At 43.5% G+C, this 16,517-nt stretch overlaps 1 protein-coding gene across 3 annotated transcripts in view; it reads right to left on the bottom strand.

Annotated features, from left to right (window-relative positions):
* Window positions 1–16,517, bottom strand: part of STARD13 (StAR related lipid transfer domain containing 13) — a 257,884-nt gene continuing 241,367 nt past the window's right edge. For all 3 annotated transcript variants that reach the window (XM_035900385.1, XM_009644839.1, XM_009644847.1), the window contains 7 exons: window positions 12,817–13,015; window positions 9,533–9,740; window positions 8,502–8,616; window positions 7,094–7,315; window positions 4,921–5,138; window positions 504–680; window positions 1–118 (listed from right to left, as the gene is read on the bottom strand). In XM_035900385.1, the coding sequence (XP_035756278.1) occupies window positions 1–118; window positions 504–680; window positions 4,921–5,138; window positions 7,094–7,315; window positions 8,502–8,616; window positions 9,533–9,740; window positions 12,817–13,015 (1,257 nt within the window). The remainder of the gene's footprint in view (window positions 119–503; window positions 681–4,920; window positions 5,139–7,093; window positions 7,316–8,501; window positions 8,617–9,532; window positions 9,741–12,816; window positions 13,016–16,517) is intronic.

Here is a 16,517-nt window from a genome sequence, read left to right as displayed (position 1 = left end):
TCAGATTTTCGTTTCTGGTCCCTCAGCAATCAGAGGCTGAAATGAGTTTCTTATCCTGGCAACTTCTGCTGCACACAGATGTCCAAAGCCTTTGTTGTACCACTCTGGGGAATGTCCTCTGAAGGAACAGAAAGACAATTATTGAGAAACTCTAATACTCAAGAAACATGCCCCGCAGGGAAAGGCTTCTCATGCTTCCTACATGCCGCTGCCCACGGTGGTGGTGGGGACTTGAAATACTTGTCATTGCAAATGTACTCTGAAGTTCTCCCCTGCAGTACTCAAATAAGCAGATTTTATTTCTGTGATCACATCACAACAGTGGTAGACTGCTGAGTGGAGAAACGAGCTTGGTGGATAGAAAAAAAAAAAACTGCAGGAAGACTCCAAAGCAGCAAAGCTACATTGACCATGTCCTCTGTTCCCAACACCTCTTCCCTCCCTGAGCTGGAGGTTTTTGCCCAGCTGAACGGACAGCTGCTTTTTGCAGGTAGGATACTTACTTCAGGTCAATTCTGCAGATATGGGTCAGCCTGGCTTTTCCTGAGCCACATGGCTCGATCAAGTACTGAGAGTCCATCACGATGGCTCGCACAGCTCCCATAAGGGGAGCCTCTTCGTGCTCCACAGAGATGGCAACCAGCACGCACATCCCCTTTGGCAAATCAGTCCTCCACGTCCTGCAGCAACACATTCAAGATGGAATCACTTTAGTAACTAAACTTTTGGGCACACGAGTAAGAACCTGAATTAAAGTGACATCTGCCTGTCTGCCTATCCTTCTTGTTGCCCGCAAAGCCACTGGACTGCCCTAGGAGTCCCTAGAGGGGTTTTGTGTTCCAAGTTTGTTGTCACTATTGCTCAAAACAGGCCACAGAAATTTAGCAAGCACAGATTTTCGAGCTAGATCCCCTCCTGTAAGTTTATTAATTTTAATGGTGAGTACCATAATTTTGATAAGAACTGCTGAGAGATTTGGGGATACACTGGTACATGAGGAGGCAAGTCAAACCGCAAAACTCCCACCTTCTAAAATGACTCAGGGTATAACAATTGATGCTATGTACATTATTTTCTTGAAGGACAATATCCACCTGATCCTGCTGTTGTCCCCCCACCCCAGTTGGGAGTCTGACCGTGACGTGGAATGGCCACCCATCTATCTTGCTGCAGGCTCCAGGTGGATAAGTTTTGCTTCTCCACATGAGCATTTTGTAACCATCATGGGTTACAGGGCATGATACAACCTTCTGCAGATAGACAGAAGTTTTGGAAAGGACGTAAAGTGAGCACAAGCCATCCAACAAAGGCTGAGATGTTGGACTGCACCCATGCAGATTTACAGAACAACAGACAGAGTTTAGGACAGCAGAAATCCTCACTACTACCCAGACTGACAGCTGAGACTCCAAGAACATGTTTCATGGGCATCTGAATTAAAAAAAAAAAAGTGTCCTTTCATGACAAGCATTTACTTAATCAATGACATTAACATACAATACTCTTGGTGATGATAAGTATAAATGCAGCACATTTTACCAGGATGTTCTGCTGCTTATATCCACTGACACACAGCAGCTGAGGAAAGTCTCCTCAGGTGGCTGGTGGCAATCACATAATGGTCATTTGCCACCACACAGTCCAAGTAGCAACAGCAAAGTAAGAGTCTTACACGGTTTATTTGTTGCAATAGCCAAAGGCTAAAACTTCATGATTATTCCTTTCAGAATGATAGTGAAGTTAGGCTCCCTTTCGGTAGGCTTTGGTTTGCTACCAATCAAACAACTGAACCAACATCCTCACCAGCTATTCTAGAAGAACTGGTCAACCAGGCACCCACAAAGCCATCACTTATCTGTTTGCTTCCTTCCTCCCCACTGTTACTCCAGAAAGAGACCTCTCTTGGAATGGTCCTCCTCCCTTCCAGTGCCACACAGCAAGAACGAACAAGCTTTTTGCAGCCTCTGCTAACACAATCATGTGCTCATTTACCTCTTCCTCCAACAGGATCTATGCTCCATGTTCTTTTCCCTTACAGGAGGAAAGGGGCATTTTCTGGACCATGGAACCACATTCTGTCTCACCACTGTTATACAACTATTGAGTAAATTTTACTTGGGAAAAAGTAATATAACAGTGGCATTTCACGACAATGTCACCATATATGCCAGCTAGCAAATGATCAGTAGCTGGTTTCTTATTACCCACGTGTTATTTTTCACAAGCTGTCAGGTTTTGAGCTGGCCTGTTAAGATGTATTTTTATTTTGAGCTCTGTCAGTCATTTAATTTTGTCCCCCTCTCCCAAGTTTCTAGCCTATCTGACATGCTGCAGGATTTTTCCACCAGGTTCAGGAGACCTAGGCTTTAATACTTCATGTTTTTTTCTTGTTCTGTAAGCACTCTCTACATATTTTGGTGTCTCACATCTTTCTTATTTGCCTTGAATCTCACAGGATAGGTCTATGCTCTTTCCTATGCTGTAAGAAGAAATGAGAAATTCCCACTGTGCTGTGTAATATGCATCATCTTGCCATGGCCTGAGACAGGGATTATGCTACCTTGGGAAGTGTCATGTTTTAACCAGTAAGCTGCTTTCAAGGACTGTTGAAGTTTGGACTGCGGCAGATAATTTTAACATTCTGCATTTTTTTTTTATATGAAATTGAACTGTTACTCAAGACAATGCAGGAAGATACTGACCTCAGACGGTTTTTCACGTGTCTGCGTGTTAATAAAAATGATGAGCTCTCTTGGCAAATGGAACACATGGAGAGTAAGAAATCGCACCTCAGGTCTACTGTGAAATGCTGAACCATCTACTGTGAAGGCCTGCACAGTGCTTAGATGTGACCGTGTCATCTTCGTAACTACGCGACACTTACTTGGGCCATTTGTGAAGCGGAAAACTATATATCCTAGAGATTGCAGAAGATTTATGATTCCTATTCCTAGTTATACAAATTTAGGCCAGTTTCTGTACTTCTCTAAATATCTTACAGTAGCAAAACCAGACATGACACCTAACTCACAGAGATGCTGTGATACTTAACGAACATTAAACACTTGAGGAATATTTAATGAAAAGTGATGCCTGTGCAGGGCAGCTGAGCTGTGCTAGATCCCAGGCATATGAAACATCCCCCCTATCTCTTACTATTAGAGTCTTCTCAAGGGAGCCTAATCCCCTTGTTATGACTGCCACATTGGGGGGAAAAAAAAAAAAAAGAAACCTGAACAACTAAGTTTATCCTTTCACAGCCAAAAGTTTGATTGGGAAGGGGAAAATTGCCATCCGTTAAAATATATTAATTCATGTCCCCAGAGGTGAATTATAATTTCACTGTTTGCTTCCCACCAATCATAAGGTATCAAACTGACTGTGATACCGCTGGCTAACCTTGCTCTAGACTTAATGATATAAATCAAAAGAGATAAACAACAGAATCTGACAGATCTGCCTGACGGCTGTTTTCAGCCCTTAAAAACCCACCAGGATTCAGTTTTATGATATGTATTTCAGTCCTTGGGGGTCATTCTGCCTGAGTTAGTGAAAAGAATGAGAACTTGATGGCAAGATTTTTCTTTAACTGATGTGACTGCACAGCAGGTCTTTAAGGAACATAAAACACCATGAAACCTAATAGTGAACTAAGTGGCAACTAAGAGGACAGAATTATGGTCATCAAAACCTCCCCACTGCTCCCAGACAATCTTCTTGGTGCTATGTGGAGGGCCAAATTTATCACTGGTTTAAGTCAATAATATGAGAAAACTTATAATCTTATAATATAATTAAATTAGCCCACTATGCTGTGGGAAGGCAAAGGAAATAGAGTAATGGCATTTTCACACTATAAAGAACTTACAGAAAATATTTTTTAAATCTTCCTCTAAGAGTTCCAATAATTCTTCCTTTACACTGACAATATCTGCATGTTATCATTCTCTAAGAGAATACTCAAGTTCATAGAAGGGATGTACTATCATAATTATTTTTTTTATAGGGCTCATCTTTTTCCTTCAATCTTTGTTGCCTCTAATACAATTCTGACTCACTGGACTATTTCCTTTGTCAAAACTGCTTAGTATTTCTCTGGCACATCATTTCAATCAAAGAAAGCAGAGACCAAGAATGGGAATGCACAAAATCATCCTGAAATAAATAACTGTAGGACTGACCCTGTAAGTGAAATATGTCAGCAGCTCCACAATAGCTCCTAGCAAGCAAAGGGCCAGGATTTCAAAGGCAGAAGGTGCACAAGAGGAATTTATTTTGTCTGTTCTGTACAGGCAGATACGCAGTGGCAGAACTGGGACGGAATTTAGAGTATTGATACAGAGCTATACATTTATTAGAGAGACGTCATCCCCTGGAAGACAGTCAGGATACGTATCTACTGCCTCTTTCTGTTCATTTCCACACTAGGATTTTTATGGGTTGGCATTTCTTGGTCTACAAAGACTCCAACTGCAAATCTAAAATAACAACTTACATCATAGACACCGTATAACCACCTTAGCTTAAAAGCACCACTATCTTCTCTACTAAACATTTGGCTCTTAAACATCAAACGTTCCTCAGAGAACGGCAAAAGCGGCGTAAAAAACAATTGGGTTCTATTTGCACTGTTTTGACAACAAACAAAGCTAAGGGAGAACAGCCGCTATTATCAGACATCTGTTCTAAGGAAGAAATTATATTTATGGCCTCAGGAGTATGTGCTGCTCAAATTGCATCAGAGAAAAGGTCAGCATGCTCTAGGTGTACAATTTTAATTCAGTTTGAGAAACCAACACTGCTGTCCAGAAGTAGAGTTCTCCAACAACAATTATACAGATGCGCAGGCTGAGATAAGACCAGATCTTCCTTATAAGCACTGCAGGAAGCAAAGATACTGGAGAACTGCCCTCAACTTACCTTAGAACGACAAAATCTCGGACAGGATGAGGAGCCATGCTGTTCAAAACATACTGGTAAACTTCTGTCTGCTTGTCCAGGCTCTCAACCACCTTCCACTGCAAGAAGTCCTCGTCCCAGAGGTGACGTTCTCTCAGGACTCGGTTCAGGACAACTGATGGGGGGGCTTCAACTTCCACGGAGGCTTTCCAAAGCCTTAGGGGGTTCCTATCCCCAACCTGGAGTAAAGTCACAAAGAACATAAAACCCCATGATCTATACGCATGTGTTCGGCAGAAGGTAACTGATGACAGAATCTTGGTATGGACATCTGGCTTTAACTTAAGAGCATGCAAACATACTATTACTATTGCTGCTGCTCTTCTGTATGTGAAAACATAGGCATGCGAGTCCTGAATGGAAAACTGAAGTGATACCTTACTTCTGCGCTCACACCACTGTATATCTGGACCAGTTCCCATAGTGCCAGTGGAGTTGCCATGTTATTTCTGGTGTGACAGACACTTTTCAACTCCAGGCATCTTAAGTGTAATGAATAATATGTATGTGTAGAAGTAAAAACAGGTGAAAGGAGAGACTGAAACCCTGGGCTGAAATAAAGCTACCACCCTGGGCAATCTGATGCACTAGCTGGGCCTGAGGGTCAATTAACTCTCCTGGTTAATTGGTGGAAGAGCAGAACACATGCTGATTCACTTACATGTCAGATACACAGATGTTTGCTCCTCAAAATAGCCACAAGGGATGTATTGGGAAAATGCCTTTCAAAGAAGGAACACACAAACTGCTTGCTAACTCTTCACTGCTTCACCTCCACAGCACGCGATAAGGGGAGCAGAAAGTGCTAGGCTACGTGAAAGATGCATATCCTAAATTCCACATGTATGGCATTTCTGCATGGTTTTAGGGCTGTCATATTTCAGGCAGCAAGTGAGTTAACTATAAGCACTGGATCTCGCAAACCCTGCTTTTCTAACCCCTCCTGATCCTGGCATCCTCACATACCAATGCTAGCGCTCCAGAAGCCTCCAGCACCTCCCACAGAGCCAGAATTGTGTCCCCAGAAACCAAACTCCCACCTTAAATTATTTTATGTTGTTATAATTCCTCCTCCTCAAAGCTCTCCGTTCCCCCGTCCTCCTGCCCTAGAGCCTCAGGGGCTCCCAATCCCCTCTGTAGCCTCACATGCCCTTGACCCCAGGCCCCTGCATGCCCCTATTCGCTCCCTCCCCTCTCCAACATCCTACTCCCACCTGAGCCTTGTTACCCCCTCCCCAGCCTCCCACAGTCCCTCCCTGGAGAGGTGGCTCACAGAAGCTGGCTACAAACCAGAGTAACTGTGATTTCTTTGCCCTAACAGAGGGGTTGCACTTTCCCAAATCGGGGTAATGCTGCCTCTGGCCCCTAAGACCCCCCCTGCCCCCTCACCGTCAGATCCCACACTCTTCCCAGTTCCCTTCCCCTGCCTTACTCATGTCACCCACCCCTAAGCCACCCACTCCTCTCGGTAGCTGCTGCTGGTTCGCAGACCTCTGTTTTGCCATTGCACTTCCAGCAGCCCTGAACCCCACTGTCTGCAGGGACCCTGCAGCACCCTCCCCCTGGCTGTAGTGGCCTGGCTTTCCCTGTAGAAGTGATGGAGCCTGGAACAGCTTCAGAAATTTTCATAAAGGTTGCAGATATCAAAAATCCACTGGAAACAAGGACAAGAGAGGATCAGGCATAAAACTGGCCATATGGCTGGCCTGGCTAAGTAAAGCAGTGGGCAGCCTGAAGGGGGTTTTTAAAACTTGTGATCTGACTGCGTTCTCCAAACTTCTGGCAAACAACAGGAGACGGTCAGAAACTTTGCCTGTCCCCCAGTCAAAGAGCTTACCTAGGTAATGTTACCTGTTGTTAAACTCTCAGCTCGCTCTCTGGTTGTGTTGTTTGCTGGATCACTTTAATCACTTTGGACACCTTAGCTTGCTTTGTGTGCCTTTTCCTGGAATCTCATACTTGAATCACTATCATATTACATTTTTAACCGCTTTTAGCAGTCTTTTAGAAAAATAGTGTGCCTCACCAGACAGAAGGGTATGTGTTTAGCCATGCAAGAAGTCAAGGTGTCCGATAGCTAGGCTGTATTTTGCTTTGGTTTCTTTACTGCTTCTTCTATGCCACCCCAAATTACCTTTTTGTAGGCAAGTTCTGTGTTCTCTAAACTGGAACATGTGACCCATCCTTTGAATTTCTCTTTTGCTTCTTTCTGGAGATTCTGCATGAGACTTTCCAGGTACATGTGATAGTTCCCTCCTTCCTCATCCACTTGTTTCCCGAGCTCATCTAGGGTGGGAGAATGCACTTCTGCATCGACATAGGAGTTTCGGGACTGGGTGACCATCTCATGTGGGACCTGTGCCACAGAAAGGGAAAATACACAGGGAAAAACTCCTGCTGAGAACTTTTCCTTAAGGCAATGGCTGATGGACCATTCAGCATCCCATTGCAATGAGCCTATGATCTGTAAAATGGATACCTATTTCTGTCTTTGCTCATTATGCGAGATGAGAAATCAGGGCAGTACAATGGAACAATCCATGGCTCAGAATAGCACGACTCATGCAGAACTGCATTAGACTGACCAACTGTATGTCAATACAGGTGTGCTACCTCTAGCCCCCAGATATGTTGCCTTATGCTTCTGGGGGAGGGAGATACAAGCATTATCTCTCCTCCACCTGCAGTGAAAGATACAGGGAGACTACTTCTCCCTATGTAATTTTAACTTTATTGTATGACACACAGAAATAAAGTGTATTGGCTCTTCTTTACCAACGAAGCTGGTGAGGGGTCTGGAACACAAGTCTGATGAGGAGCGGCTGAGGGAACTGGGGCTGTTTAGCCTGGAGAAGAGGAGGCTGAGGGGAGACCTGATCGCCCTCTACAACTGCCTGACAGGAGGCTGTAGTGAGGTGGGGGTCGGTCTCTTCTCCCTGGTAACAGGCGATAGGACGAGGGGAAATGGCTTCAAGTTGCAGCAGGGGAAGTTTAGGTTAGACATGACGGAAAATTTTTTCACTGAAAGGGTTGTCAAGCATTGGAATGGGCTGCCCACGGAAGTGGTGGAGTCCCCATCCCTGGAGATATTTAAAAGATGGGCAGATGAGGTGCTTAGGGACATGGTTTAGTGGTGGGATGGCAGGGTTAGGTTAATAGTAAACAACCTAAATGATTCTATGGTTCTTTTTGAGATGAATAAGTTTTAACTGAGTTGCTAAAAGCATTATAATAATATGAAATGTTAAAGCAGCAGATTTTTATTATAATTGGCCTAAAATTTCCTAATCCAGTAATTTGGGTTGACAATTGCCACAGAGCAATTACCCTGCATTTTTAATAGTTGTGTCTTTGAATGCTAGAAGCAAACAGTCATAAAGAAAGGAGATAAATAAACTTTAGATAGAGCAAGTTTACAAATAAGTGTGGCACCATCAACCTCTGAGCTAATACAAGACAGAAAATGTAAGCATAAACATAAATACTTCAAAGGATGCTGCATTACGTGGCCATGAATAATGCCGTCTGAGTCTCTCACTCACCTCAAAAAGTTTGTTGCATTCCATTATCATGTGAGCAAGCCCCTGAGTAGCTGCCAGGTTTTCACTGAGGTCCTTCTGATCTGGCTTCCCTGTTGCATATTTTTTCTGTATCACTCTGCAATTGAATTCAATGTTTCAGGTAAAAAGAGCTGAATCTTTTTCATATGAAAGCAAACAGCAGCAGGATGTTCAGAACACCAGAGAGAAAAAGTCCCTCTTCAATTCTTACTTATCACAAAGATTGCTCAGACTGTTGGGCCTTTTTTAAAGGAAAAAGGTTTACCTAAAATACTGTTAAGCCACAGGTCAAAGCAGGAAAGTTCATGCATGTCCTGCATTAGGTGTTGTACACTTTGGAATGGACTTCTAACAGACATGATGTACAGAATTTACTGCTTAAAGCACTTGCTCAGACGCTGGTTATACACATACATGACCAAGAATATCAGTGTATTCTGAACCAGATGGGGGGAAAAAAAAGAAGTCAGAAGAGACATCAAGTTGGGACCACTAACGTTTAGCAGGGCCTATGCCCTGTTTAGTTTACACTCACCGTGTTACACACTGTCTTAATGTGGCCTGAAAGAAACTCGGTTTCCCAAGTGGCAGAATGTAGCCAGAAAATACAGAGCAAAAAACTGAAATTCTATGTATTAAAATCCTTTAAAACATCGTCAAACTTCAACTTCAGCCAGAACAAAATCAGGCCCTTTCCCTTCACAGCTGCCAGTGTTATTTATGCAAAACTCAATAGTGCCCCACTGAAATTTTGCATGGAAAGCAGGCACTGCGTATTCACAACAGCCAGCCAGAAATGCCTGCTGGGCTTGTGAAAACACCTTCTGTGCGTGTACAAGTGTACTGCTGGCTCTGCGGCGTGGACTGTCCCCTCTCACTAAAGCCATGCCCTGTGTAGCGTGTGCTGGGAAGCAGATGCTTTGGAAAATTTTATCCTGCATACCTATAGAAACACTGAAAGCATGATTTTGTATTAAGGATACGACTACTTGTAGTGTTGAGAAGAAAAGTACCTGGGTGAGCTTTCTTTCTTCACTATATTGAGATGGAAGAGGGAAGGGGCCAGACATACAGCTACGTTCATAGGAGTCATCTGATTCTCCTCCACGGAGGTGACATCGCTCAGGAAGCACAGCAGAGTCTGCAAAACCTCACGGTTCTCATCGGACATCAGCATGATGGCTGCCTGCACCGCCTGCAGCCGCTGCTCCTTGGGGACGTCTGAGGAAAAGCAAGGGACGGTCAGGGGGGTCAACTGTACGATCAGACAAGGAGCCAGGAACAAGATAGAGTTAGCACAGGCATTCACACTCCAGGAACGGCTTTTGGAAGAGGCAGATGACAGGGGATGAAGGGGCAAAGACCAGCTGGTGGTTGGAGGACTCTAGTATTTACTCTTCCATCAAGCACAGCTCGCCTAGCCAGCGTATGACATTTCTCCACTCGTTTGAAAGGCTCTTCCCCGAGAAAGAGACTGAACTTCATTTAACGTTTATGAAACGGGAATAGCACTCAGTACTCATATATTTAAATGGTATTTTTCAGGTTTCTTTTGTCCCCTGGGAAGGCAGTTTATAGAGAAGACTAGCCAGCCCCTCAAGTCATAGGTAAACATTAGGCAACTGAGAGTTTTAGGGAAATGGAGAAAGTTTCATCAATGCTACGCCATGTAGACTACTACAGGAATCATCTCATCCCCAGTCTCTGTGTTACAGCAAACCAAGCCATTCTGGATATATAAAAAAGGTCCTGGATATATGGAAAAGGTCTTCAGCGAGTCCCAGAAATTCAGAAATCCCTTGCCAATACACTAAGAGAGGAAAAATCCTTCCTAACTTCACATTAATAATTTGTTAAGTAGGATGAAGGGGAAGAAAAACTCCCAGCTACACATTTATTTAATTGCAGACATTATGAAATACAACTGGTATCCCAGATATGTGCAACATTTTTCTTTCTGTGAAAGGAGTTTTGTCAGTACTGTCTAAAACAGAAAAATATATTTGTTGTTGGTCACATGGGAAAAGAAACCTCACTGCTACTCATTCTTAATCCAAACATTGGTCTCCAGTGTCTACAGAGCCCATCTTTTCCTGTTTCCACCTTGGTTTAAACAGACCCATCCTCAAGTCTTTCTGAAATCCTTTAAGGTACTGATGCAGTTCAAGAAAATCTTTCCTAGGACTTTTTTCCCCTCCCATCAGTGTAAAGAAGAGTTCTTCAGACTTCCCACTGCAGTACCGTGCAAGGTTACAGACTCAGCCCATGCCCCTTTTTACAGCATTTTTTGTTGGCTAGTAGCAATGCTTCACTGTTCAGCCTTTTGGCTGTTGTGAATCCTAATGCCAGGCTCCCAACTTGGAGATGGGAATTCCTTCTGGCTAAGGCCTACTAATGCCAATGACATTGAGATCTGCCATGTCTCTTTTCCTCTGGCAAGACGGTAGTTTACTTGCAGTCTCTCCTACAGCAAGATAGGACATTCCCAATGTTCATCAAGCAATAGTTTAAAGGTGAGTTGTTTCCAAAGGACATGTAGAACATGTCCTTCTAGCGGATAATCTTCTCCTTGGCTACTTCACTACGGAAACAATTGTGATTGACATTTTATTAACACCAAGAATTTTTGTTGCTTTTCTGAGCAAGCTCGCTGATGGGTGTGTGGGCAGACAAGACCTGCAACTTGTGAGCAGGGAAGAACAGGGGGAAGTGATGGCCCAGGGCTAGGCACCAATGGCTTCAGGTCACTTGTGTCCCAAGACACCACATATGATCCAAGGGCTGGAGCACTTGTCCTATGAGAACAGGCTGAGAGAGTTGGGGTTGTTCAGCCTGGAGAAGAGAAGGCTGCGGGGAGACCTGATTGCAGCCTTCCAGTACTTAAAGGGGGCCTATAGGGAAGATGGGGAAAATCTTTTTAGCAGGGCCAGCTGTGACAGGACAAGGGGTAATGGTTTTACACTAAAACAGGGTAGGTTTAGACTAGATATAAGGAAGAAATTCTTTACAATGAGGGTGGTGAAACACCGGAATGGGTTGCCCAGAGAGGTGGTGGAGACCCCATTCCTGGAAATACTCAAAGCCAGGCTGGACAGGGCTCTGAGCAACCTGATCTAGTTAGCGGTGTCCCTGCTCACTGCAGGGGGGTTGGACTAGATGACCTCTAAAGGTACGTTCCAATCCAAAACGTTCTATGATTCTATGACCAAATCCACCAAAATTTATTTGCGATGCTGCCTCTCACATGCAGGATCACAGTATTTCTCTCCCAGCTACAGACACCGTGATGTTAGACACATTAGCGACTACGTGCCACAGACAGATTTTTACAGTAAAGGGAGGCACAGAAGTAACTTAAATTCTTTAGCACTGGGATTATACAGTGTTTAAAAATGGCTTTCTATTGTTTTGACAGCTGAAATGTCTGCAAGTGAAAAGACTAGACACACTTCTCTTTAGTGCTTCCAATTACTTGGCTTAGGCTGGCTGGGTATGCTTTTCTGTATCTGCCAGCGCACTGGCTGACTGGCCTTCATAATGGACATTGTCAGGAAAAACCTCTAATTCCTTTGGCTTTTCAGTGTTTTCCTCACTGTTTATTTCTCCCTCAGTCTGGAGAAGAGATACACAGTCATTTCCTGATTTACAGGGATTTTCATCATTCTGACGCATTTGAGTCTCAGATTTTGCTGAAGACTGCTTACACTGAAGTGAAGAAATCCTCTGTTTTTTTTCTTTCTCTATGAGATCTTTACATAGAAGCTGAGGATGTAAATAAAGGCAGCTTGTTGTTTGCATGAACGTTTTATTGACTATAATGAAAAGGCAAATAATCAAAAGTCACAGCAAGGAAAGGGACTGCACAGGCTCATGTTCTCATGGTCAAGTACCACTTGTCCATGCCCAGAAGACTCACTTGTATTGAGATGTCTGCATGAAATGGGCGCACAGTTTAAAGAAATCTGACAAAGACATGAGTCTTCACGCTTTTTATGTCCATGACAGCCTGTCCTTCTGGCTTCTTTCTGCGTGTGAGGCTGAGATTTTCAAAGCTTCTCAAGACTTGAACACTGTCTTTCCATTAAATTTGCTGGTATTTTGACATTGAAACGTTTAGGCAGTTCTAAAAACCTCTCAGTGAAATATTTTGAGGGCAGAGAGGTGCTTTTATACATCTCCAAGGTGAGCAGAAAGAATCCCACCCAGCATTAACATTCCAAAATTATTTACAATATATTATTATATAATATATACTATTATATAATTGTTTATAATAATAAAAAATACTGCAACTTACATTGGTAGATGTGCAGAAAAGTCTCTCCTAGCTTACTTGTGAGGAGCGGTTCTGGCAAGTCCCTGAAAAATTGCTTTACCATGTCTGCCACATCATATGCCGACTGGTCTTCATAGCTGACGTTTTCTGGGGAGCTCTCATTCATCTGACGTAAGGCCTGGATTCGGGATTTCACTCCAGATTTTCGAAACAGACCCACCTAAAAAAGCATCGTGTTGAAATGAGTTCAAAAATAAGCTACTTGAAGAATATGTATATATAAAAATCTATTACAGGGGACTTCGATCGCAACCAATGTTTGGGTTCCTTATTTTACTCTAGGCAAGAACAAGATAAACACGTGCAAATGTGATGGTCATGACTCGCCCACAGTCCTGTGGGCAAGTGCATGCTCTCACAGTGGGACTGTAAGAGTTAATAACGCTGCTGCTCTGCATCCCATCCTAGAGGGAGAGTTCAGGGGGCATGTGGTTTCCCTGCTGCCTGAAGAGTTTAAGCAAGATGCTCAGCTGATATAAATCAGCAGTGGCTTGCTTGGCTTGGGTGACTGTCTGTTGATTTGCTCCAGCTGAGAATCTGGTTCCTCATGTTTATTTGGGTATATATTTTGAAGACTAACAAGAAAATATTATGCTCAGCTAAGTAATAAATGCTGTGGCAAAAGATTAGTACATCCTGCTAGAGCTTTAAAATCAAGACCAATCTATTTTTTCCCCTTCCTCGTCTCTGCTTCCAACAGTTCCCCCAAACCCCACTGAAAACCCCGCTTCAAATGTGGGGGCGACAGAGGGATTACTTGTGCAGTGCCACTATGATGCTTTTTTATCCTGTTTGCTTTCTATTCTAAAGGAAGCGGTAATTCCTCAAATGATGCCTTCATGGCAGTGCTGCCCTTTTACGTCCTTCTTGACAGTGGAATTCCCCTGGGGCGGATTCCTGAGCCTCAACCACATTATTCATTCCCAAATGAGTTTACAGTGTTTCACTTGGGAAGTGTTAGCACTGTTTTCCTTCAGTTTTGCAGGGGGAAAGGGGAGAAGGTGAAATATTGAGAAAGGCCTATGAAAAAAGCCACATTTCAGGTTTGGAGTTGTAGACTTCTGTTCCTCCATGCCCCCTGTCTTGCTGGTGGTCTGTTCAGCTTTCTGCGTGGCGTAGTCCACCACCACCAATGTGTAAAGGCAAGGAAGTAATGCCTGTTGGCCTTCCTCCCCTCACTTCTGCCAGCGCAGAGTTCGTGTCGGCCCCTCCTCTCCCTAGAACACTCCCCATGCTCAGGAACGTGGTATTTAGGACTTTTGTGAACTTGCACATTAATGACACGAATTACATACTCTGCAGCTCTGTGAGGGGATGTATTTATTTATATGGAGATGAACTGCTACACCAGACTGGCTGTGAGCGGCTCTTCTGCTATGGCTTCTTACTGATAAATTTAGCATTACTCGCATGCTCTATTTATGTGTAGGAAGTAAAGAACCAGAGTGTGCCCTGTGTACATCCCAGTTCTGAAATACAGAACTGTATTTCAGTTCACAGATGAAGCTCTGCTCTGTTCTGACAAGAGAATACAAGAAAGAGCATCTGACTCTTTTCATCTGGTTTTCCCTTCCCCTTTCTCTTCTTCTTTTAAATTCCTTTTCCTCTTAGCAATGTGTGCTGAAGATGCAGAAGGACCCATGCTAATTCTATAATAAAAAATACAGTTTGGGCATGTGGTAGGTAAATGTGAGAGCAGAGGCTCAGTTCTCTGCTTTTGATGGAAAGTGTCCTTGCTGGTATAAAGAACCTTTAAAAACTTCCAGCTAAGTCTGATTCGAGAGGTCAGATATCAGATCTCACCCATGCAATCTCCTGCTGCACATCATTCTGCTACTCTTGATCCCTGATTTTGTTTAATGATATTTATCCAAACTCCTATTTCCCTTTTTCTTGGCAAAAGTAATAATTAATCAGAAGAGGACAGTTCTTCACTGGATAGAAAAAGATGTTTTAGGCTCTGTTCTGCAATATTACAGACTCATTCTGTAAATAAAATGGGACTATAAATCCAGTGATTTATCAGAGGTTAGCCTGGCCCAATCTCTTTATTATCCTCATGCTGTGGATCATCTGCCCTGCAAGTAGCCATATGGTGCATGACAGAAATAAAGATGCAGTTGACAAAGGCGTAGCAGTTTCTATTTCACAAGTTGAAACGGAGTAATATATCCTACAAATAACGGTCAGGCTCCTCATACCATCTTAGATATTTCAGTGCCAGGAGCCAGACCTTAAAATGATTTAGAGCAACCTGAACTTCACCAAGTGTGTGCAGTAGAAGCTCTGATGCCTGTTGAGGACTCTAGACTGCCTTCTGCAGTGCACGGCAGAGAGACATAAGCAAGATGCTGGGGGAGGCTGGAGGCTGCTCAGACCTCTGGCCAGGCATTAGGAGACTTTGAATTAAATGGCAACAAAGGGATTGACTGCAAAGCAGAGAAGCTGAATTGCCTGGAGGGTTTTGGCCTAGAAAGTTTTTTGGTGGAAAGATATTTTAAATGGTCCCAATCTGTATTTCTCCTCCTTCATTTTCTATTCAATATTTTCCCAATTCCACTCTGAGTGGAAACTCAAGCTGACTTGAAATGGCTCTTCACGTAGCTCTGATGCTTCCCAGCAACTAAACCCTCCCTCTTGGAGCAGATATTTGTCTGAGACTGCCCACGGATGCTCCTTTCGACTGCCTCAAATCTCTCAAGAGCTTTTTCTTTCTTTTTGGTTTTACCCTCCCTTTTATTTTCTCTCCCATTTATTCCCCCTCTCTTTTCTCTTTCTTCCTATTTCTCTGCCACTTAGCTGACAAGCCCATCCCTATCCCCACATCTCCTCTTCCTCATACAAATGTCTCGTCCCCCAGTCCCATCACTCATTCCAGGCTTGCTGCATCACTTTTCCTCCTGCACCAGGTTTCCCTGCTCAGTACACAAACCCAGATTACCACAGCGATATCCAGGCATGTCAGCTACTGAATGTATTGCTTCTAGTTACCTCTATGCATCTTCTCCTTCCATCCCCTATTAATGTGTTTCCAACAGGCTATTCCTCCCACCCCTCAACTCCCGTGCTACGTATGGTATGCAGAACTCATCTCACTTCACTTTTGACACCGGGGAGTTAGATGTCAAGGTCTGACCACTACAGGATCTCTTTACAGTCAACAGAGAGAAAGTATAGGAAGGGCCTGTGTCTCCCCACTGGCTGTGAATGGAAAAGGCTGTGATTCACAGCTAGGCATTTAATTTTTAGACTTCCATTTTGGGGAAGATGACTGTCACCCAACAAAACAACCTGAACAGCAACCGGAATGGTGATCAGAAAATGGAAAGATTCAGTACTGACCACTCCCACCCTTTCCATGTGCTTCAGAGCTAGGAAAGCAGCAAAATCTGTGGAATAAAATATTGGTTGCTCCTTTTGAACTTGCAACTATCTAAAAGCAGTTATGGAAGAGGTCCATAACAGTAGAGGACTGAACTCAGTCAGCCAAGGGGTTTCTCCCAGTCCTATGCTCATAAAGACACATATTCTCATCCTTAGGGCAAGAACAATAAAAATATGATTGGTATGTCCCTGCTCTGTAGCTAAAGGGAATCAAAAAGTCTGAAATGCTTTGAGCGTGAGGGTCTCCCAGCTGACTTGTTGCAGCTAAGAACACTATA

This window comes from Egretta garzetta, unplaced genomic scaffold (assembly GCF_000687185.1).
Source record: "Egretta garzetta isolate BGI_Z169 unplaced genomic scaffold, ASM68718v1 scaffold40, whole genome shotgun sequence".
Lineage (NCBI taxonomy): Eukaryota > Metazoa > Chordata > Aves > Pelecaniformes > Ardeidae > Egretta > Egretta garzetta.
This window is presented reverse-complemented; position numbering and strand designations above follow the sequence as displayed.